The 22,542-nt window shown below is 39.5% G+C and overlaps 1 protein-coding gene across 1 annotated transcript in view; it reads right to left on the bottom strand.

The window, feature by feature from the left end:
* Positions 1 to 22,542, bottom strand: part of SLC24A2 (solute carrier family 24 member 2) — a 108,243-nt gene that overhangs the window by 34,067 nt on the left and 51,634 nt on the right. Inside the window, exons 2-3 of the mRNA XM_009640022.2 lie at positions 15,100 to 15,138; positions 13,926 to 14,034 (exon numbers count right to left, since the gene is read on the bottom strand). Of these exons, the coding sequence (XP_009638317.1) occupies positions 13,926 to 14,034; positions 15,100 to 15,138 (148 nt within the window). The remainder of the gene's footprint in view (positions 1 to 13,925; positions 14,035 to 15,099; positions 15,139 to 22,542) is intronic.

Here is a 22,542-nt window from a genome sequence, read left to right as displayed (position 1 = left end):
CCAGCGTCTACCTTACTGGTTTGCTTTGGGGTAGCGGGGTGATTCAGAAGAGAATCTCTAAATTATCCTCTCTAACTGTATTATTCCAGCTTATGGCACAGCTTGGATGGACATGAACAGTTCCACTTTGCACGAACACTTTGTACCTTACTTTGTAGAGTGGGATCTCCTCCCTAGTAGCTGAGCACACACTGTTTTGACCTGCCCACCTCCTCCTATTGTACTGCAAGGCCAGCAGGTCAAGGGAGGTGATTCTGCCCCTTTACTCCACTCTGGCGAGACCCCACCTGGAGTACTGTGTCCAGCTCTGGAGTCCTCAGCACAGGAAAGACATGGACCTGTTGGAGGAGGTCCAGAGGAGAGCCACAAAAATGATCATAGGGATGGAGCACCTCTCTTAGGAGGAAAGGCTGGGAGAGTTGGGGTTGTTCAGCCTGGAGAAGAGAAGGCTGCAGGGAGACCTTATTGCAGCCTTTCAATATTTAATGAAAGATGTAAGAAAGATGGGGACAAATTTTTAGTAGGACCTGTTGCAATAAGACAAGGGATAATGGTTTTAAGCTCAAAGAGGGTAGATTTAGACTAGATATAAGGAAGAATTTTTTTACAATGAGGGTGGTGAGACACTGGAACAGGTTGCCCAGAGAAGTGGGAGATGGTCCATGCTTGCAATCATTCAAGGTCAGGTTGGTTGGGGCTCTGAGCAACCCCATCTAGTTGAAGATGTCCCTGCTTAATGCAGGGGGGTTGGACTGGATGACCTTTACAGGTCCCCTCCAACACAAACTATTATTTGATTCTATGATTCTATGAAACAATATACCTAATTACTCAGTTTATTTTCAGTGTTCACTCACTAAGTATGGTAGGTATGGTTTGTGGCAAAATACTAATTTTTGCCTTTTATGAGTAGTGCCCTAGGCTGTCATAGAAGGCAAATGTAGCCAGTATTTCTCTTTGCTCTCCTGCTACGAAGATCTCAGATAGAGACTGCAGTTGTCCCTAGTTACGTCAGAAATGAGCCTGGTTCAGAGTTTCTCAAAATATTTAAAAGACATACAACTATTTTAGAGATAGCAACCTGCATTGCTAAAGGTGTGTATCCTTTCATGAAAAATGTGAACTCAGACTCTCAAAACAAAGTAATGAATTGTGGGTTTCTTCGCCATTTATAAGATTTTCACTTTGTATAAAGAACGTATTTGTATGAAAATTCATGTCACACTTCTCCAAAGTAATTAAACAGCTTCAAAGTTGACATATCTTTTATTCAAAGCAATCACTGAAAGCAATCCCTGAATTTTTAGTGTAATTCTGCTGTTGAATTTACTTGACCTCCCTTGTGTTTGACTTCCACAGTCATGAAGGCGTCAAGGCATAATCCTTTATCAGCATTAGTGGGAACTTGGCTTAAAAGGAATTGTGAAGCATTCTGGAACAAGCAGATAGTGAGTATATATTTTTCCTGAGTTTTCATACCTATAAATTAAACCCACCAAAAGGCTGAATATGTAAGACATAAGGGAGAAGTGAAATTAGAGAGTAAGGGCTCAAAACTGATAATGAAATTAAGAATGAGCATGCAGCCAAAACCTGCATCTTAAAAGCAAGCAAATAATTAGCAAAAAGATTGTAAACATGAAGCCTAACTGACTGTTGGAGACAGAAGAGAATTTTTGTGTGAGAGGCTGCAAACATAATTCTGAAAGTCAGCAAGTTCCTGACAGTCAAAACATAAGTAATCCACTCTTCCCCTTTACATCTTTCTGACATGACCTCTGATTTGCACTTACTGTTGTCATCATGCTTAAGAGGATCTCCTATTTTTATTGGATTTTTTTTTTTAAAGAAGCCTGACAGGTTAGGCTAAAGGACTTTGTTACCAAGAAGGCCAATGGCATCCTGGGGCGCATTAAGAGGAGCATGCCAGCAGGTTGAGGGAGGTTCTCCTCCCCCTCTACTCTGCCCTGGTGAGACCCCACCTGGAGTACTGTGTCCAGTTCTGGGCTCCCCTGTTCAAGAAAGATGAGGAACTCCTAGAAAGAGTCCAGAGGAGAGCAACTAGGATGATAAAGGGACTGGAGCATCTCCCCTATGAGGAAAGGCTGAAGAGGGTTGGGCTTGTTCAGCCTGAAGAAGAGAAGACTGAGAGGGGACCTCATCAACACATACAAATATCTTAAGGGTGGATGTCACGAGAATGGTGCCAGACTCTTCTCAGTGGTGCCCAGCGACAGGACAAGGGGCAATGGGCACAAACTGAAATGTAAGAGGTTTCAGTTGAATATGAGGAAAAACTTCTTATTTTGAGGGTGACAGAGGACTGGAACAGGCTGCCCAGGGGGGTTGTGGAGTCTCCTTCTCTGGAGATATTCAAAGCCGGCCTGGACGAAGTCCTGTGTAACCTGCTCTAGGAGAACCTGCTTTAGCAGGAGGGCTGGACTGGATGATCTCCTGAAGTCCCTTCCAACCCTTGCCATTCTGTGGTTCTGTGACTTAGAGGAATTCATATTATAACATCAGGGAGGAGTAGGTTGTATCTTCCTAATCTTTACTGTCATTTCTTCTAGCTGTCATGGTCCTGAGAAAATTCAATTAGATGATCAGAGACTCATCCATAAACAAAAAAAGGAGGCCACTTCAAAAGTCTTGCTAGATAAGTTGTAGTCACTATCCAATCTAAACTGGAATCAAAGCCTGATTTGGTTTCATCAGTGATGTTAAGATTAGGAATAAAGAATTCTCAGTGCTAAAAACTTACGAAAGATCTATTGGAAATTAACATTATAGGTGTAAAATAGGAGTCCTAACCTGTAGCAGATCTTTAATAAAAGATTATGCCTTTGTACATAGGCTATTTGAGGCAAACCACAAAAAAATCCCACCAGCTGAAGGATATCAGGCATTGTGAATTTTAAAAAGTAAGAATTATTTTGACATAATTTTCTTTCAGTGAATCTCATCTTAATTTTGACTCCCACCTTTTATGAACTCCATAAACCTCTTAACTTTCTCATAGAGTACTCATTATCCCATCTGGTATAGACTGGGACTGCTGTGGGAGTTTCTATGTATTACCACTGCAGAATGCAGAGGAGAGGAAACAAATGTTTTAAAAAGCAAAAGACTTTTTTTTTCCTACTACCTCCAAATAAACCAAGCTATGCAAGTTATAATTAAATGTTGCAGCCTACATTTTTACTTGTGGATTTCCAAGCTGCCAGCTCTTGCAAAATGGAGGCTTTGTCACTGAGCTGCTGCAGTGGAAAATATGAAGAGACCTCTTTTGGATCTGAGTAATACACTAAATAATAATAGTTGCATGCATTTTAGATTTACATCTTTTTTAATTATGGTACTACCAGTGCTGCTTTATTAACACTCTTAAGCAAATAAAGAAGATCATAGAAATGAAGACTTTCAGGTACTTGACCAGTAGGCAGTACACTGGGGGTAACTAAATTATGTAATACTTTGTGCATCTGAGCTCTAAAACCACAGGTGGTCACCTTTCATCTTGTCTTTAAATTGCAAGCCTTCTATTCCTGTTCTCTCTCCTCACGTGGCCTTATTCTGTTTTTCATTGTAGGTGGTTTTGTCCTGATAATTATCTTTTTAAAGTTGTCTGCTTTTATTATAATTAGGTTATTGCAATTTTATCAAATGTCAGTGTGAATAGAAATATAATTAAAAATATATACAATCATATCAGTAGAGATCTGTGCAACTCAAGATGGTCACGACACCCAAAAGCAAGATCTGCCTATTACTTTGCTCTTAGTGCACGATTTAAAATGAAGATTGAAAACTCACTGTTCTTACAGTCCATACTGTCTACCAAATCTTCTTGTGGTGACAAAAGGAAATTTGTCAGAGGATCCACAGGTTTTTAACTGATACAGGTTAAAGAGCAAATACTTTTAAGGAGATGATCAACAGCATGTTATTAACACACATAGGTAACAGAGGAGAAAGTAATTTAAATTACTATTATGTGTCAGACCCTTGTTTTGATATTTTTAAGTGAATTGTTTTTTAAATTTCGTTTTTATCTTTTAAATTTTTTTAAATTTTTAAATTTCTTCCTTCGTTCATAAGGCACCTTTGTGCCGTCTGCCACCAAACTCTTGAAGACAAGTGCCATACATTGCCTAGAATGTAGTAACACTAAAACACAATGGGAAGGGGGTATTTATCTTTGAAAAATTTTCAAATATCCATGAAAATGGGAATTTCAAGATGTAGAAGTGAAAACCTTGTCCTACTGATGATATTGGGAGCTTTACCACTGGTTCTGATTGGGTCAGGATTTCACTGCATGTCTGTGAGGCCAGGTGCTGTGGGGTACTGGACACATATAACTCCACGTGCAACAAATTCCAGCTGTTCTGGTTTCCAGCATATCCAAGGAGAATAATGCAAGGGCAGCATATGTTCCTCTCACCATCCAGTCATAAAATGACCAGCCTGTGGAGGATGAAGTCATCTGCCACGTGCCAACTGTACTAAAGGAAATCTTCCACTTTCAGCTTCAATAGAAAATCCCATGTAGCTACTATTATTCCCTGATCTGTACAGGTTTATAAATGATTCATGTTCTTTGTTGTTAACACTTTTAACAAGGAAATTCAGAGTTAGGAAGAAACTTAAAATGAGGCTAAAGCCATTAAGCATGGACATGCATAGTCAGGACATCTGTACCCTGCTCTGGGATCACGCTTGTATTTAAATATTCATGTCTTCCTTGCACGCTCTGAAGAATATGCTGTCTGAAGAACAAGGCTTCACTGGAAAATATCATGGGGATGAGAGACAATAATTTTGCCTGCAGTGAGCAGCTCAAGTAGATTCCAGTTAAAAGAATAAAACATGATAATAAACAAACAATAAATTATTGTGAAAACTAACATATAACACAAAACAAACACAAGGATTACATTTCAGATTTTCAAAAATTAATCTAAAAAAGCCATTAGAAAACTTCAATTTTTTAAAAATTTGCTACCTACAAAAAGCAATGCTGATTTTAAAGGGACACCTGTTCTTCAATATTTAAGTAGCTAGAAATTCTGTCAGTGAAAACTACCAATGAGTGCTGCCTTCTCTCTGTATTTTGGGACCATCTGAAGTTAAGCAAACCTGACATTTATTGCTGCAGAGTTTGAAAGCACCACAAAAAAGAGCTACATTTTGTCACTGAACTCTCCCATTCTGAAAGAAATTTGTAAGGGTTTCTTTCCACCCCAAGTTACGTGTAACAAAAACATACCCATTTTTTGATACATGTCACTAACTATAGACACGTTCTCTGGATAAAAGTTGCAAGCCTGCTCACCCTGCAGTCATGGAAGTACAGCCACTGTCTTTAGAAAAAACAAGACCAACATCCCCAAAATATGATAAGAATGAAGTGGTCCCTGCATGTGTGCTAAATAAAATCAGTCAGTAAAATAATTCAGACTTCAGAAGTCTACTTCTTTGGTGTAGATACACATCTGTGATTGACATTTAAATAAATAATCTGAACCAAAACTTCATTAAAAAATTATCTTCATTAGGCTCAGGTATCATTTTCTCTACACCAGAAGCACACATCTTTGTAGACAGGTCAGGTTCCACAGCTGTTAACAGTGACATTTACATCTTACGTGTGCTACGTGGAAGTTTGTAAATTTAGCTGCTATCCATTTTTGGCTTTGAAATCTTAAGTAATACTGGGAGAAGCAGATATTTAATTTCTCTCTCTCTCAACTTTCTGACAGATATTAACAGGGCTGTTTAAAATACCACCTCTGCCTATTTAAATATCTGCCCTTAGCTGCACATAACTCACAGTTTCTATTCTACCTATGCGGTTGCTCACTCCAGCACTGTGGGGGGTTCTGCCTACAGTTTCTAATTCAGTTTGATGTTGGAGATATCTGTAAAAACACTCATCTCATCCACATTAACTATGCAATCTCAGGTACCTAAATTAGGAATACAATTTCTGGGTCTCTGCTGTACTTGAAAGGAAAAAGAAGGGAAAGGAGGCCTCACAGGACAGCAATGTGCCTCATCACTTCACCAATCTCATTTAGCAGTTTAAAATTTTCCCTTCAGCTTTCTTCTTGCTAATGACTGTGCAGAAAACTGCACCACTGAAAGCTGAGCTAGCAATGTGTCCTTGCAGCAAAGGCAGCCAACAGCATCCTTGGCTCCATTAGGCAAAGCATTGCCAGCAGGTCGAGGGAGGTGATACTCTCCCTCCACTCAGTGCCGGTGAGACATATCTGGGTGCTGCGTTCAGTCCTGGGTTCACCAGTACAGGAGAGTCGTGGACATACCGGAGCAAGTCCAGCACTGGGCTACAAAGATCATGAAAGGACTGGAGCATCTCTCATATGAGGAGAGACTGAGCAAGCTGGGACTGTTCAGCCTGGAGCAGAGAAGGCTTAGGAAAATCTTGTCCACATATATAAATACCTGATGGGAGGAAAAGAAGAAGAGGGAATGAGACTCTTCTCAGAAGTGCCCATTGACAGGGGGAGAGTCAACGGGCACAAATTAAAAAATGGAAAATTCCATCTGGACACAAGAAAAAACTTTTTACTGTGATGATGGTCAAACACTGAGATGGGTTTCCCAGAACGATTGTCTAGCCTCCATTGTGGAGATATTCAAAACATGACTGGCCACAGTCCTGGGCAACTTGCTCTAGCTGATCCTGCTTGAACAGGGGTTTGGACCAGCTTAATTCTGTAACCCAAGAGGTCCCTTCCAACCTACCTGAAAAAAACCCCTATTCTCTGAAAGCTAGCCGTACAAAGAGGGTATGAGTATCTGCCTTTGTAAGACATGACACTCCGCTTTGAAGGTAAGCCTAATTGCCCTTTTTACTGGTTTCCTATCTTTGTATCAGACTGACATACCATGGGGTGGAGATAAAGGGAAGACACTAGATTATAACTAAGAGCTATTAATTTGTATGTGAAGGAGCCCCCATCTTCTCTGGCCGAAGTCCCTTGCAAACATTTCAGCCTTCAGCAGAGGAGAAAGTCAAAATACTCTGAGCACCCTACTCAGAGGGCTGTTTTTCCCTGGTGAGCCAGAAGAGGAAGTTACAAGCTGGGTAAGAACGAGTGTGCAAGAAGAAGGATGCTGAGCTCCTTTGCAAGCCCATGAGTATTGCCTAAAGGACACTCAAGAATGATGAAGGATTTAGAGCAGAGATAGTTAATAATATATAGAATTATTCTTATTCATTTTGTCTAGATTTGCATATTACCTCATGTTAGATAAAATGCTGTTGTGCTTAGAAGCCACTGAAGAGTTATTTTTTTCATCTCTGGCATGGTGCTAGGAAGTGCCCTGAAGTCCTGCAGCATCCACACACTGGAACTAAAAAAAGTCGAAGTGCTCGGGTTACTTCAGCAATGCAGGAGCTGAGCATTACCCATGAGTTGGTGTAAGATGAGCTGCCTGGCCTTGCTTCTCCGGCGATATAACAAATAAACAGCTTCAGTCAAAAAAGGTTCCCAAAGGGAGCGGGCACAGACATGACGGTGCAGCTTACCTAGGCCATGGGAAGAACAAGAGCACAAGGGTTTTCCAAAATGAGGGAGACCAAAGCTGGGTGCCTGCTGAGTGGCCAGGCAGGTGAAGGTTGCCCAACCTTTGTCAGCGTTTTTCAGGGTAAGCTGACATTTCTCATGACATCTCAGAAAAGAACACAAGTAGCAGCAGCAAATTCAGCAAAGTAGTTTGAGATGAACAGAAAAGCTGGGAAATTCTTAAGATCAGTACCTAGGAACACAACAGGATCTAGTGAGTAATTATAAATAATTCACTACTATGCCAAAAACTTTGGGGATCACATCCTTTATTTTCCTGAGAAGCATGAATGCAGGTTTCTGTTTTTTCTTTGTTGGAGCAGACAGTGACAGTACAGTATCCTTCTGCATTCAGTGAAGGGAGCGACAGAGTTGTCAGCTCAGCTTTATGTAACAGAAGGTTACTTCTCTCACCAATAACATGCACCATATCTATATTTTTAAAAAAGCAAAGCCTATAAGATAAACAAATTTTCTCCAGAAGTACGTCCTGTAGTTTTCCACGTTGGAAATAGGACTAGAGACAGGGATAGGAGAGAATTGCCAAAGATACCTACTTCTGACTGGGGACTGAGCCATGACAGAGATTTATATCATGCTCGTTTTTCCTGCAGAGGATGCCATTTGCATATGAGTTATATCCTTGTCACACAGGAGCAAGGGAGTCAGCATCTAGCCTAATCCTCCCTTGCAGAAGATGTTTTGTTGGCCTGTGGTACCATATCAGCAGACAGAAAAGGGGTGGCATGATATGGAAAAGATCTCGTTCTTCCCGTAGCCTGCTAAAGCTGTGCAAGAAAAGCAAGGTAGCCTCAGGTTGAACTGGTGCTCTGAATCCTCACTTTACCACCAGTATCTTCCCTTTTCAACAGAGTAATCATAGGAGCCTCCAGAGAGGAAAACCTCCCTCCACAATCCTGAAGGAATCACTCTTTAAGGTAACCTACAGCTTGTAGGGAGAAGGTAGGCTTACTATTCATGGCAGACACTTTCAAACAGAATACTTTTCATGCTTTTCCTTCCCCTGCTCTCGCTGCAAAACAGCAGCCCTCTTCTATTAAAAAATCTAAAGTGATCTTTGCAAATCCTGCACTTTCATAACCCAGGGATGTCCGTTTCAAAACTAGGACAAAGGTACAGAGGTACAGGACTCAGAATAAAAAAAGCCAAAAATTATCAATGATTGCCATGATTTATGTTCAAGTTGCTTGGATATTGGACTGGGGCCTGACCAACACAGCAGGTCTGATGATGCCATCCCTACTCACATGGGTAATGCTGTTATGAACAGTCCAGTTCACTCCTCGGTGAATAAAGGATTGCCAGACCAGCACTTAAGCAGAAGCAAATATGGCACAGGATTTCCTGGGGATTAATGACTGGCTGGGAGTTGATGATAGCCTGATGCACAGGCAGTCATTAATCTTAATCCTTAGGAAATTATCTGTACCAAGGTCATTATTTCTGTAAGAAGATAAAAGCAAACAAAAAACTAATGTCATACAGATATTTATATTTTTAATGAACAATGAGTTTTCAACTGCAATGTAAAGTTCACGTCCCATTAACGAATACCATATGCACTTGCCTGTTAGAGTGGCTGAACTCTTATCTTCTTAGCAGGTTTATGCTGAGACCAGCATTTGAAGAGGAGAAGCCTTCCTTGTCGTAGGCTGTTAAATCCACAGCATGGCTGCACACCTGCCTGAACGCAAAGTGCCAAACATCCAGCAACTCCCTCTGATCTCAGATGTTACTCATCTGTCAGAGTTGGGCTGAACACTTTGCAAGCCCACTGATTCCAGTGAGTTTACAAGCTTGCTTTCACAAGACCCGGACAAGACATGGCAAAACCACATTTGTGTGGAAAGGGAAAAGGAAGGACAGGTTCACAAGTGTGTAATCATGTATCAAGATCGCTCTGTTTATCAATATTTTGTGGAAAGTTGAAACTTCTTAATGTCATTTCTCTCTCATTTCATATTTTCTTACTTACAATCAAGTGCATTTTTAAGAGGCTTTCAGTTAAAGCAGAGGTTCGTTCTGACTTTATAAATTACTGGTTCAGGAGTAAATATGATGAGCTGGTTTTCTACAAATACATTGCATGTTGATGTAACAATAACACTGTGTAGGTCAAGCTGACCTTTAATAGTCACACAGCCTGTTTATACATTCTATACTGCTTATGCTATCAAGGGGGCTTAGATGGCACTTAGATGGCCCACACAAGTCCAAAAGATGGAGCAGTACACCTTTTCATACCCTCATCTTCCTTGAAATTATTCAAGAGAATGTAACCGGGAACTTGATTATTGACATAAAGAGAAAGAAAAGCTTATCTTTCAGCAGCAGTGCAACAACTAGAAATTTTGCTTCTAATGGCAACATTTGACCTGGAAGCTGTGAAGTGTCAAGCAAGTAGCTCCCAGACTTTATACGTGCTTTTCCAGAAACTGAAAACCCAGTTCACTTGGCTGTGCCAGCTTCAGGGCTGCTGGCATCTGTTTGGGAAATGCTTTGACTGATGGACCCAGCAGTCCAGGACAGCAAGCACTGAGGAAGTCATCCTACAGGAACAGGCTGGAAGAAGGTGGGTGCAGATGTGTGAGATGCAGTATGAGGAAAGGCAAAAGAAGTAAACTAGGAAAATGGGGAAAGAGGAAATGAGAGGGGGAGGAGGACAGGAGGAGTATGCCAACGTGGAGGGGGTCCAAGAGTACCTCTGTATGCGTCAGCTCTGATTTACTCCTTTCACACTTTTTTTGTTTGAGAATGGCACTTTGTAACGTTCTCACATTCTGTTCTTTAGCTGCAAATCCAACAAATACGGCTAATGATGTGATATTTTTGACCAATTGATCTAAGTCATTGTCTGGCAGAAATACTGAGGGGTTCTAAACTGACTAAAATAGGGCAGAAAAATTCTAAGAATCCCCTCTGTTATTCCTTTGAGTCTGATCCCTACTCACATTAAATGATTTGGAAATACCCTTTGACATCACAGGTCACGTACCGTAAGTATCGTCTCTCATTACATGAGTGCAACAGAGCTAATTTCCTTTGCTTACACGGAACTCAAAACTAACACAAATCACTCATTCATTTCTTCATTATGTCTGGGGTTTTTTGCAGTAGGAATGGGTGTGTGAAGTGGAGAAAGCCATGTGGGCCAGAGAAGGCACCAGGTAATCCCTTACATTTCTACATCCCTGCAAATGACTGGTCTATAGAGCAAAGGACTGCACTTCTCAGACACTTCTGATACATACTACCCCTTCTTTTAATTGTTAACAGTGAAAAGCTATCAGCTCAAAAATTACTGAGCTAGCATGGTAAAGGTCTGTTAGAGTAAACATCATGCATTAGTTGATTATTCGATGTTCCTTATAGACAGGAAGATTAAAAGACAAGAACGTGGTGAGAGTTTGGTAGGTAAAATTCATACAGAGCCAAACAGATAATCAATATTGTATGCATCAGGTACCCATATCTATTATCACACATATTTTTGAATTGAATGTATGATTCAAGTACAATGTCATCCAAATTTGTTAACTAGTATTACCTACCTTGGCCAGCCACAGTATTTACATCAGCCTGAAATATCTTTTCTTTTATGGAGGTTTGCAGAATCATCTGAATACAGAATAATGAATGTGGACACTTAAAAGCTCAAAATCTCAGGAAACAATATGAGTGTTCAGTGTAGATACCCAATACTCCTGTGTCTGCCTTCCAAACTGCCTGCAGTGCATAAGATCTTGGCCAAGTCTGCCTATAAATGAGGTAGTGCCTCAGAAAAGGTTAACAATCATAATGTGTGACAGAAAAGTGGGTGGATTTTTTTCACATTTCTCCTCCACATCTGGGTGTATTTGTAAAAAACTAAAACTAGAGTTCCACATGCGAAAATATTTATTGAATTGCACTCCTATATTGGCACTTTTGTGCTCTCATTGATTAAAATTTGAATTTTGTGAAGTCAGTGGAAATTTGAAATATTAGCTCCTTTGTATTAACACCAAGTTAGATATCTGCACATACATAGGCTATTTTGCACTGTTGTCTTGGCCGTTTCTTCCTGAAAGTTGTGCATTAAGATACAATATTTACTGTACGTGTAGGTAGATTTTTTTTTTCCCTTCATACATTTTAACTCAGTGTGTCAGTTTTCATGAAATATACAGGTGGTTACTGCCTTGCATTTATTTAAAGGCCACAAGACCTTTATATTCTGTTTCTTAAAGAGTACTAATTCCAGGAAAAATATAAGAGTTTGGAGAGAAAAAAACCAGAAGTGAAGTATTATGAGCAAAGAATCTCTGAAGAAAATTTTACTGGAGTGATTTAAGTAAGATTTATCCATTGCAACCATCTCTATCAAGCCACATTGATCTCAGGTGTTCTACTGACATAATGAAGAACTGCATCAAGTTACTTGATAAACTTAATCATAATACCTAACTTACAAAAGTGCTGGGATTGTGTGTCTCCCAAGATTTATTTCAGTTTTCAAAACCTGTTTTTCCTGCACTGTCGTGGAGGGGGAAGCTTCTGGATCACACAATATGGTGCAAGCTTGCTAGAGGGGACACGTAGTGAGAAAAGGTCTGAACACTGAACAAGCTATGTCTAGGAAACAAGTGAAACAAGCTTGAGCAACGGAAAAATACCTGAAAACTGAACTTATTTCTGAATCTTTGTTAAATCCAAACTGAACTCCAGTCAACATTTCTAGCTATCCTGTGGTCTTCAATCTGTCATGAGGGTTCTGTCCCTGCTAATGAGCTCTTCCCAACCTGCTTCTGTTCTGTCTTATTTTTAAAAAGTATGTGATGAAGTCTATTTACTGCTTCAGATTATTGTTATTTTTGTTTGTGTTAGCACTATTTGAAACACCACAAGTGCGTCTGCATCCCAGGAACTTTGCTTTAAGAGAAAAGAGGAGTGCAAAGGATTGTAATGGAAAATTACAATTTCTCATTAAAAAGTGAAAAATTGAAATTGGAAGTCTTTTCTTCTTCTAGCAGAGTGAAAAGCCTGGCTACCAGGTGGGTACAGATGAGACTTACTGGGTGCAGCAGTCAGAAAGCCTGCTCACCTGCTGTAGTGATGAAAATAAAGGAAGCCAAATGGGTAACTGCAATAAATTTCTTATGTCCTTTTTCAGCATTGAAGGGGAATAGATTGGGGACAGTCTGTTGATGACTCTGCTCTAATAGGCAACAGACTTTAGCAGTGAATAGTGCAGCATTAACCAAAGAGAAAAGTGATGTGAATCATGATCAGAGTAGAAATAATGGTGTGGGGACTGTAAGGGCTCAAACTGCCCTTGTGTTGACAAAACGAGTGTCGGTTTCAGCTTTTGAAGAGGAAAATGGAAAAGTAGATTTGCCTTGTCCAAGAGATACAAGCAATTTAAAAAGTTGTAAGCAATGTTGCAATGAGAAACATAAAGGAACTTAAATGCAAAGAAGTGCTACATATACTTTTTGATCACTGAAGTTTGGAAGGTCTCACTGTCAGTAATATTTCATGTCTCTCTACTCCATCACAATTCGTTCACAAGTGCTATCTCAAAACATTTATTACTACAGCAAGAAAAGTCCTGCAGACACACATTCACCAAATAAACACCTGGCCTTGAGTTTTTCTGGAAGTCTACCATAAGCTGAGATTCAAATCACCTCACAATTGCAAAGCAGTTAGGGTTTTCCTGACAACTTCTCAGACCAAAGCAATCAGGGTCTCCCTGCTAACTGCTCAAAGAAAAAAAATAATTACACCACGCTTGGATAAAGCAAGCAAACTGTTAACATGCATGTGACACAGAGGGATGTTTGTTGCATTTTTTCAAATGTCAGTGTCAGACCACCCTGAGTCAAACCAGTGGAGTCTCATTCTTTTCTATATTCCATATGACAAATTACCCACCACTTTGGCTTACTTTTTTTTTTTTTATGTACTAAAATCAAAACCAGGAAAGAAAACAAAAAAACCCTCTACAAAAGTACAAGAGGATAGAGTTTCTGCAACTTTTAAATTTCTGCTGAAGCCAGAGGGTGAAGTGAAACAGTAGTTACAATACACATCAACCAAGTGATCAGTTTTAGTTAGCACTGCAATGAACACACCTGCTAAGCTGTAAGTCTTGGTGGGAGTACGTGTACCATGCCATGAGAGTGCAAAACTCTCTCAGAAAATTCAGACACATTCAGAAAAGACTGGTGAAAGCAATAGAAATGCAAAAAATAGTTTCATGGGGAGCAGGGACAAGGGAAGTATTTGTTAGCTTTTGCAATATAAAACCAAAAAAATTAATAGGAATACCTTCAGCAAGTGGGTCAAGTGTATGAATCATGAGCTGGAAGATGCTGTTCCTCATTAGACTGTTGTGGAGAGATGCAGAGCTTCCTCCCCGCTGGAGGCGTGGCTTGGTCTAGGTGGAAAAATAAGGGAAAGAATTTAGGGTTTTTTTTGTTGTTTTTGTGGAAAAAGGTCTGAAACAGTAAGAATTAATCTCACACCTCACTACACAGTGAAACATTTTCAACCATCACCTATAGTAGATTAAAGTATACACTGTATTAAACATTGCCATATGTATAGACAATTTCTCTGGAGGGGATGGATCATCAGATTAGTCATTAGTCTCCCAGGGCTCAGGAAAAGACAAGGGAAAAAATAACCCTTCTCTGTGAAAACTCTTAAAATGTTAAGAAAATAAAATCTTCCATCAGGAAGAATTCATAATTTGTTTCTTTGTAGAACCTTGTGGTTGAATCCCTGAAGTAAATTCTAATTTTTGTTGCCTCAGAACATTGCAAATATGCATACTATCAAAATTATGGAGAAAAAGGGCAGAGAGTACCCTTTTTTAATGGCAAAATCCTAAAGCTCAGTCAGAGCGAAACATACTCCTCGCTTTGGTTCAATCCATTAAGTACTGATTGCAAAAACAGATTGTGAGTGCGGTAAGGCAGTGCAGACACCTACAGCAATGGAGCTAACATACAAGCATCTTTTATGTGCTTTTAAAGACATTTAAAACATATTCTGAGGTTCTTTTCCCCATGCCATTGTCTAGCACAATAATCAATGCATTTACTATATCCCATAGAGGAAGACTGCTTTGTGGATGGCTGTCTGCTTGTTTCAATAAAAAGGATAATCAGAGCCAACAGACTGCTGACTAATAAGACCCTGAAATCCAATTATAGGGAAAAACAACACTGAAGAAAATAGTATTTTGCAATAATACACAGTACATGGATTAATCTTTGGTGTCATACAAATACTAAATGAAAAATGACGGAAACTTAACAAGAAAATTAATTCACCACTTTATCTTTGGAAATAAATGCTTTAAATTCTATAGCAGCATAGGAGGGGGAAAGAAATCCCAGTAATTTAGGAAATGCTGATGTGTGCCAAACCAAAGTAAGGCTTGTCTCACCACCCTCTGGAGAAATAAATGCTCAGACACATACTAATTGCTGCCTACCGTCAGTGTTTGGTCATCCTTGTCGCCAGCATTAGGTGACTGCATGAATGGGAAAAAGAACAAAAAGTGTCAGATGGAGCATGCATGGAATGGAAAGGCAGTAAAACAACACAAATGTCTGATCCTATGAATGCTGTTGTGATAGGTTTTTCGAACCACTCAAATTAAAGCATCCTAGTGATCAAGAGTAAATTCACACTGCAATGTAGCAGGAGTCTTACTCTTGTCAGTTTCTTGGATAGAAACTGTTGTCATTTCAGGGCCTGGCACACAGCAGCTAGGCTGCAGATCACAATGTTCATTTCATACAAATCACGCAGGGAGGCAAACTCCCTGTATGTCAACCAGTTTGAGAGAATGAGGACGTAAAAACTAAAAGCGATAAGAAAGTCAGGATTGACCAACTGTTCAATGGAAAGCCTCAAAAGGAGTAACATCTCCTTGATATTTTGCAGGAAGGGTCTAGGCAAAGAAATGGAAAAAAGGTGTTTCAGTTTAACCACTCCCAGCAAATGGTCATTAAGCCCAAACTGGCAGCTCTGGTTAAGGCACGTACTGCTCTGCCACAAAGGAAAATGAGACTCTGGGTGGAATTTAAAGGCAATTAATTCTTTCAAGTAAATGATGTATCCTGGAGATGATTTGTGATTCCTATGTCCTATCCCTAGGAGAACAGCAGCAGAGCACACCACCAGGAGACACCAGAATTTGCACTGAAAACACGAAAATGCAAAATTTTGTACCTGAATTGTAGTCCCAAGTTTTGCTTGTTTCTTTAATAGAATTAACACTTGTGTTAAACAGCAACCCAGAACTTTTGTCATGGAATATGTTTCCATGACATCTTGGAAGTTCTGTGATAAAATTGTGTTATTTTTTCAGTCATTCTGCTTATCCCAAGGAAGGAAAGTTAACACCAGAATACACAGAAATATGAAACTCCAGTCATCAAGAACTAATTAAAATAGGACACAGTGCAAACTCCAGCTGTCTCTCATTCTTATTTGATCATAACCGGCTCCCCACAAGCTGACATATAAATAATTTCCTCCATCTCAAGGCTCTTGTAAGGTGCATTATATAGAAAACAAACCACATTTCAACTGTTCCATGCAACAATCTCCCCAGTGCAATGAAACCCAGTTTTTGGACACACATCAACACTAACTTCAGGTTAGTTAGTGAATTAACCTTGAAGGTTAAGTGGCAGGCAAGCAGTTATGAGTGAACACTGATTACAGTTCCATAAGAAGTAAAAGAATAACCAGAACTGAACTCTTTTTCAAAAAAGTATCCCCCTCTTCTTCTCTTGAAGAAGAGATAATGGGGCAAAGATTTTTATTTTGATAAAGGAACTACCTGTCACCTCTGAAATTCGACTGCCCTCTTGTGAGAAATGGTTAGGGAAAAAAAGCTTTATGCCTCTATTGAACAGAAGCATCATGGAAAGAACTTCATTTAATGGAGTGGAAAGAAAATGAAAGAAAAAGAACATACAAAATCTGTGTTCTAAAATGTCCTTGAAACAGTGGATGAATCTCAGAAAATTTTGGCATAATGTGTGTGTGTGTGATATATATAATATCCATACACAATATATAATATCCATACACATGCTCTTTCAGATACAAATACACACTCACACTCACAAGGCCATTATTTATTTGTGCATACTTTGAGGGACCTTCAAGGGAGGGAAAAACTATCTTGCAGCAAAATTTGCAAGAAATTTGCAAAAAAGACCATGGTAAGGCAGGCTGCCCCCTGCAGCCCATGGAGGTCCACGATGGAGCAGATCTCCACCTGCAGCCCAGGGAGGACCCCACGCTGGAGCGGGTGGATGCCCGAAGGGAGGAGGCTGTGACCCCGTGGGAAGCCTGCACCAGATCAGGTTCCTGGCAAGACTTTGCGGACCTGTGGTGGGAGGAGCCCATGCCGAAGCAGGTTTGCCAGCAGAACTTGTGACCCCGCAGAGGACCCAACGCTGGAGCAATCTGCTCCTGAGGGACTGCACCCTGTGGAAATTATGAACCCGTGCTGGAGCAGTTTGTGAAGAACTGTAGCCTATGGGAAGGACTCACGTTGGAGAAGTTCATGGAGGACTGTCTCCCGTGAGAGGGACCCCATGCTGGAGCAGGGGAAGAGTCCTCTCCCAAGGAAGAAGAAGCAGCAGAGACATCGTGTGATGAACTGACCTCAACCCCCATTCCCATACCCCTGCGCCGCTGGGGGGAGTAGGTAAAGAAACTGGGAGTGAAGTTGAGCCCAGAAAGAAGAGAGGGGTGGGGGGAAGGTTTTTAAGATCTAGCAGTTTTTCTCCTCTCCTTCTCTGATTTTGATTGATAATAAATTATTTTTTTTTTTCAAGTTGAGTCTGTTTTGCCCATGATGGTAACTGACAAAATGATCTCTCCCTGTCCTTATCTCGACCCACAAGCCTTTTGATTTACTTTTCTCTCCTCTGTCTGGTTAGAGGGGAGTGATAGAGCAGCTTTGGTGGGCCCCTGGCGTCCAGCCAGGGTCAAATGACCACAAGTAAATACTGACATTCACTTGAAAGGGAATGGGAAGAACCTTCATGAATGTATAAAAAACAACTAGATGATAATTCATCCCATATAGTTTAATTTGTAGAAGATAATTATGTTTTAACAAGAAAGAATAATGAAGTACATTTTGTATATAAGCTAAGGAAATAAAAGAAAAGGGAAAACCACATCCAAAATAATTTAATTCTTCATCAGTACAGAATGGGATATAACACCGTGAAACAGATTTTTAAATGGTTTTTTCCACACATGATTAGTAACACAATTGTTTCTGAGCTGAACTTGCCAGTCAAGTTACATCCTAGGAGAAATGTTCAAGACTAGAATATAAATAGAATTTTAAGTCAGAAGTGCCTCCACAGTTTTAAAAACAGGAATGTAAACAATGGTTTGACATTTTGGTGATACTAAATACTTATAATGCCTCAATTATCTCCTGGATTAACAATAATAACACCTTAAAATAGTGTTTTAAACTATGGCAGTGAAAAATTCAGTTGTGGTGTTGCTGTTTACATCATGTATTTAATGGCATTTTGTCCCCATTAGGATGGCAATTAAACTATTTTCCTATTGTTTACAGTGAGTTTTGTATTTACATGCTCATTGCTATGTAATTTTGGTATGACACAAGTATTATAAAGTACCATTTTTCCCTTGTAGAAACAGTATTCAGACATTTTATACAATGTTTTAATTTAAGATAACACTTGAAAACTGGTCCAAGGTTAAAATGGTTGTGTTTCTTTGCACTGGGAGTGAATACTATATTTTGGACATACTCAATACTGATTCCTTTACAGAAAAGACACGTTTTCTGCAAAGATAAGTTTGCTTTTAAATCATGGAAATGGTTGCATATTTGTTCCCTCAAGATCAGAAAGAGATGGAAATTCCATGTCATCTGTGCATTAGATATATTTCTGAAGGAATTACTAGTAAAAAAATTATCTTTTGTGATTATATGTTATAATTTCTTTAAAACAATGAATTTATTATTGCAAAATGAAAACAATGCATTCTAGTATACTCTCATATTCAAAAGTATCTGGGGCACAATGCTTTATTATATTTTTATCAGAAGATTAATCATGAGACAGTTCACTAATTTTTTTAGAGAATCCACCAAAATATTTGTTTTTTCTCCTGTATGCCATGGCAGTACACAAGAGTTTGTCCATCCTCCTGTTTGTATTGGTGATCATGTATTCAAGTTTGCTCCACCTGTAAAGTCCTAAAACATTTTATTTCAGGAAGAACCCAAAAAAATGTCTACTTTGCTATGAAGAAACAGTATATGGTATCCTATGCAGACGTCACTGATGTGAGTCCATCAGTGATTAAGCCTGACATCTTCCTTGCCTTGTTTGGGAATGCGTGTTCTTGAGAGACAGACTCCTGAAGTAATTCATGCAAGAGATGATGCCTCACTAAGTGTGTGGCAAATCTCCTCCTGCTTTCGTTTAAAATAAAGGGCATCATGACAGTCAAATGAGGAGCAGAATCTATAAAAAGCTGTAGGTATTTGATACAGATACTTGTTAATAAAAGATGGCTAGTAACTTGAATCACCTATTCAATGGTGTATTCCAAAACGAGAATCGGAGAGCTGACTGCCTGCAGCCCTAGGAGTTGCTGCTCTAGTTGAAGTTTCTGTGCTATGGGTTCAAAAGCCTGAAACAATTGGTGAACTGGACTGTCCTTCTCCTAACATGAGAAAAGCAGGCTGTCAGACAACAGCAGGTAAAAACATAACTGGATTTCAACCCCCTTTCTACAGTGTGGGTTCACATCTCTTTCCTGCTTGCTAAATCTTTTCCAACTGTAATAACTAAAAAGCTTTTTTCCTAATCAGCCTTTATGGGAATAATAAAAGTTCATGATGTTTGGTGACTGGCAGTGTGGTGCTGAATGCAATATGGGGTCTCTAATTATTGTAGAATATGAGCCCAGATAGGGTTTTGCTAAATTGTCTCAAGATGTTTTATAGTGAAGGACTTCTGCTACTCTCTCTTACGCCTGTTTTCAAAAGCGGCATCTGGACACTGCAATTTTATACCTGTCAGTGAGTTACTGCTTGTCAGTTCTGAAGTAAATTACAGGTGATAGTTTTCTTGGTGCACAGGGCTCTCTAATCTTTGCAAGACACTTATGCTTAAGGTCTGTGGGTTCTTTGTTAGGCTGGGCTGCAGGAAAACGAGATGCATTTCAAAGGCAGCCACTGAAGCCAATCTAGTTAACTTAAGAGTGTCCAGATCATTTCTAAAAATTAGTATCTTAAGGAGTGCTAGTAGTGTACTTGGAATAGAACTGTTCTGTGTTTATTTGAAATTGTATGGTAAGTTAGGTTAATGCATAACTAAAATTCAAAGCAACAAAGCCAGCTAGACAGATTTCAGAAATAGCCTAATGAGCTCAATGAAGGAATAAAAAAATTAAGTAGGGTATTATATTATCTAATTCTCTTGACACATACAATTCTAAATAAGCTAAAATTCTAAATAAACTAAAATTCTGTAGAAATAGAAGTTGACCATCACCACCACCATTTATGGAAGCTCTGTCAGGTGCTGCAATGGGGCCAGTACAGCTTACTAACTGAAGGAGATGCTTCTCATTGCCCCACTCTCTAGATTCATTATGTAGAAAGACTGCAAGTGGCTGCAGGGGTATGTTTCTGTATTTAAGCTATAGTAAACTGATGGTAAGGATTTTAACTTACATATTACTGCTTGGTAAATCATTACCTGAATCCAGACTGTGAACTAACACTGAGTACAGAACCTTGGATCTTATTTAAAACAGAGGAAAAAGCTTTTGTAAGCACATTGTAGAAAAAAAAAAAGCCCTAAAATTCCCTTTCACTTTGCCTGCCTTCTTCTTTCCTTTCACCCTTCTCTTTCCTAAAATTAAACAGAGAGTTCTACCTAAAGAAGAAGACTTCTGTATTGTTGAAGAAAATAAATATGATTCACAAGAACCATATCCAAAATTAAATTGAGGTTGTAAGCTTGCTTTACTCATCAAAATTAAGATTTTATTAAATGAATCTTCATCTTTCAAAGACACTGAGCTGGACCATCAAATGGGATACCTGGCTGCATTTACAACTGCTTATTTACAAGCACCTAGTGTGAAAGTTGTAGCCTTGGGCAAAGCAGAATGGCTTTCTTCATTCAGATCAGTTGCCTCTTTTATACAAGTCTGTTCATGCAATTACCCAATGTGCATACACATAGTGAATCCTCAAAAATGTTCAGAAGACATGCATCTTAGCTGATTCAAGCAGTGGAAAATGGATGGTTTAATGTATCAGTTGCTATATCACATGCTAATACTAGGTCAACTAATTTAATTTCAGGTTTTTATGCTTACTGTTGTATGCATACTGTAGGACTCCTCCTGTCAGCCTGTAGGCCCAATCATGTGATATTTAGTTACTCAACATGTGTAAGAAAGTCAAGAGTCTGCCCCATGTCTCTTACCTTCTCTGAACTTGCTTAAAGTCAGGCATCTTTGGCTTAGGATGGCAATGTAATAGCTCAGTCTTAAAGACTTGATGACTTCTTAATCACCTTAGTGTCAGAAGCAATTATGCAGTTTTAAGTTGTCCTCTTATCCTCCTTTCCAGACTTGTCAATGAAGTCACCTTTTGCTATTTTTTAAATTACATAAATTAACACCAGAGCTCTGTATGTCTATGTAACTTTCAGGGGGACAAGAGAATCTTTAAAAAAAAACAACCCCAAAACCTGAAGTTAGGTACTTACAGCAGTCATAAGATACTCATGCACACAAAACATTTGTTCACAAGTGACAGTTTAAGTACTTCAGTATGGAAATGGCTACCTTCAAAATACCTGGATTTAAAGTGCTTAATATGCTGCTACTTCATCAAAAATATTACATGGGAAAGCATTAGTGAGTGTTACAAGATTAAGTTCTCAAAATCTAAAAAGCCTGAATTAAAATCAACCATGAAACAAGCTGCAAATTCTGGGCAGGGGGCTGGGAAGGTTTTCAGCTGAACTCCAGCTACTGACAGGAGATGTCTGCTGCTCATTTCCTACAACTCAATCAAACGTGAACAGATTAGTAAGAGGACAGCAAAAAACATTTCTTAGGACTTCTGCTTATCTAAATACACAAGGATCTGCTACAGATTATGGAGGTTTTAGAGTTTGCCTTAAAAGTTTTCCCAGTAATTCCCGGAGAGGAAAGTGTTTGACAAATCTTAGTGTTTGCTGATGCTACGCCAATTTACAACTACCGAATAAATCTCATCGCAGTAAGTTGGCTGTACATTGCAGAAGATTCATCACAAGGGCAAAAAGGCTGCAGTTTCACTGGAGGCCCTGAAGGATGAAGGCAGCTCCAGCTGCAAAGAAGAACCCAGCCTGTACAGCCTGTAGGGAATGCTGAATCAGTGCATCTTCCGCTGCCCCGGTCACATTCCCATTCCACCAAACTCTGCTCAATTCCCTATCTTATTTCACAGCTGCCTTTCCCCCTCAGGTGACCTTTTGTCACCAGGATCTCTGCTGACCTTATTGTCAGCTGGCAGAAATTCATGCTGGATCACAGCTCTCAGGATAGTGGCTGCAAGAAGAATGTAGTCAAATGTGAGAGGAGCATATAAAATAATGAATGTTACTGAGAAAGCTAGCTAATAGTTGATGTTTCCCACAGTATCAGAAGGGGACAGAGAATAGAAGGTAAAACACTGGCCCTTAAATGAGACACAGGAAAAGCCTTGGCATGGTGCACCTATCCTGTGGGACTACCTTTTCCATGAAACTGTAGTAACATTTAAAGTGGTCTATCTCGCACATTTTAAAAAAGAGGGAGCAGGGAAGAAGGAAAGCATCAACAAAACAGTTAGGATGATGCGTAA

Source organism: Egretta garzetta, unplaced genomic scaffold (assembly GCF_000687185.1).
Source record: "Egretta garzetta isolate BGI_Z169 unplaced genomic scaffold, ASM68718v1 scaffold175, whole genome shotgun sequence".
Lineage (NCBI taxonomy): Eukaryota > Metazoa > Chordata > Aves > Pelecaniformes > Ardeidae > Egretta > Egretta garzetta.
Note: the sequence above shows the minus strand (reverse complement) of the source record. Positions and strands in the feature narration are given on the sequence as shown.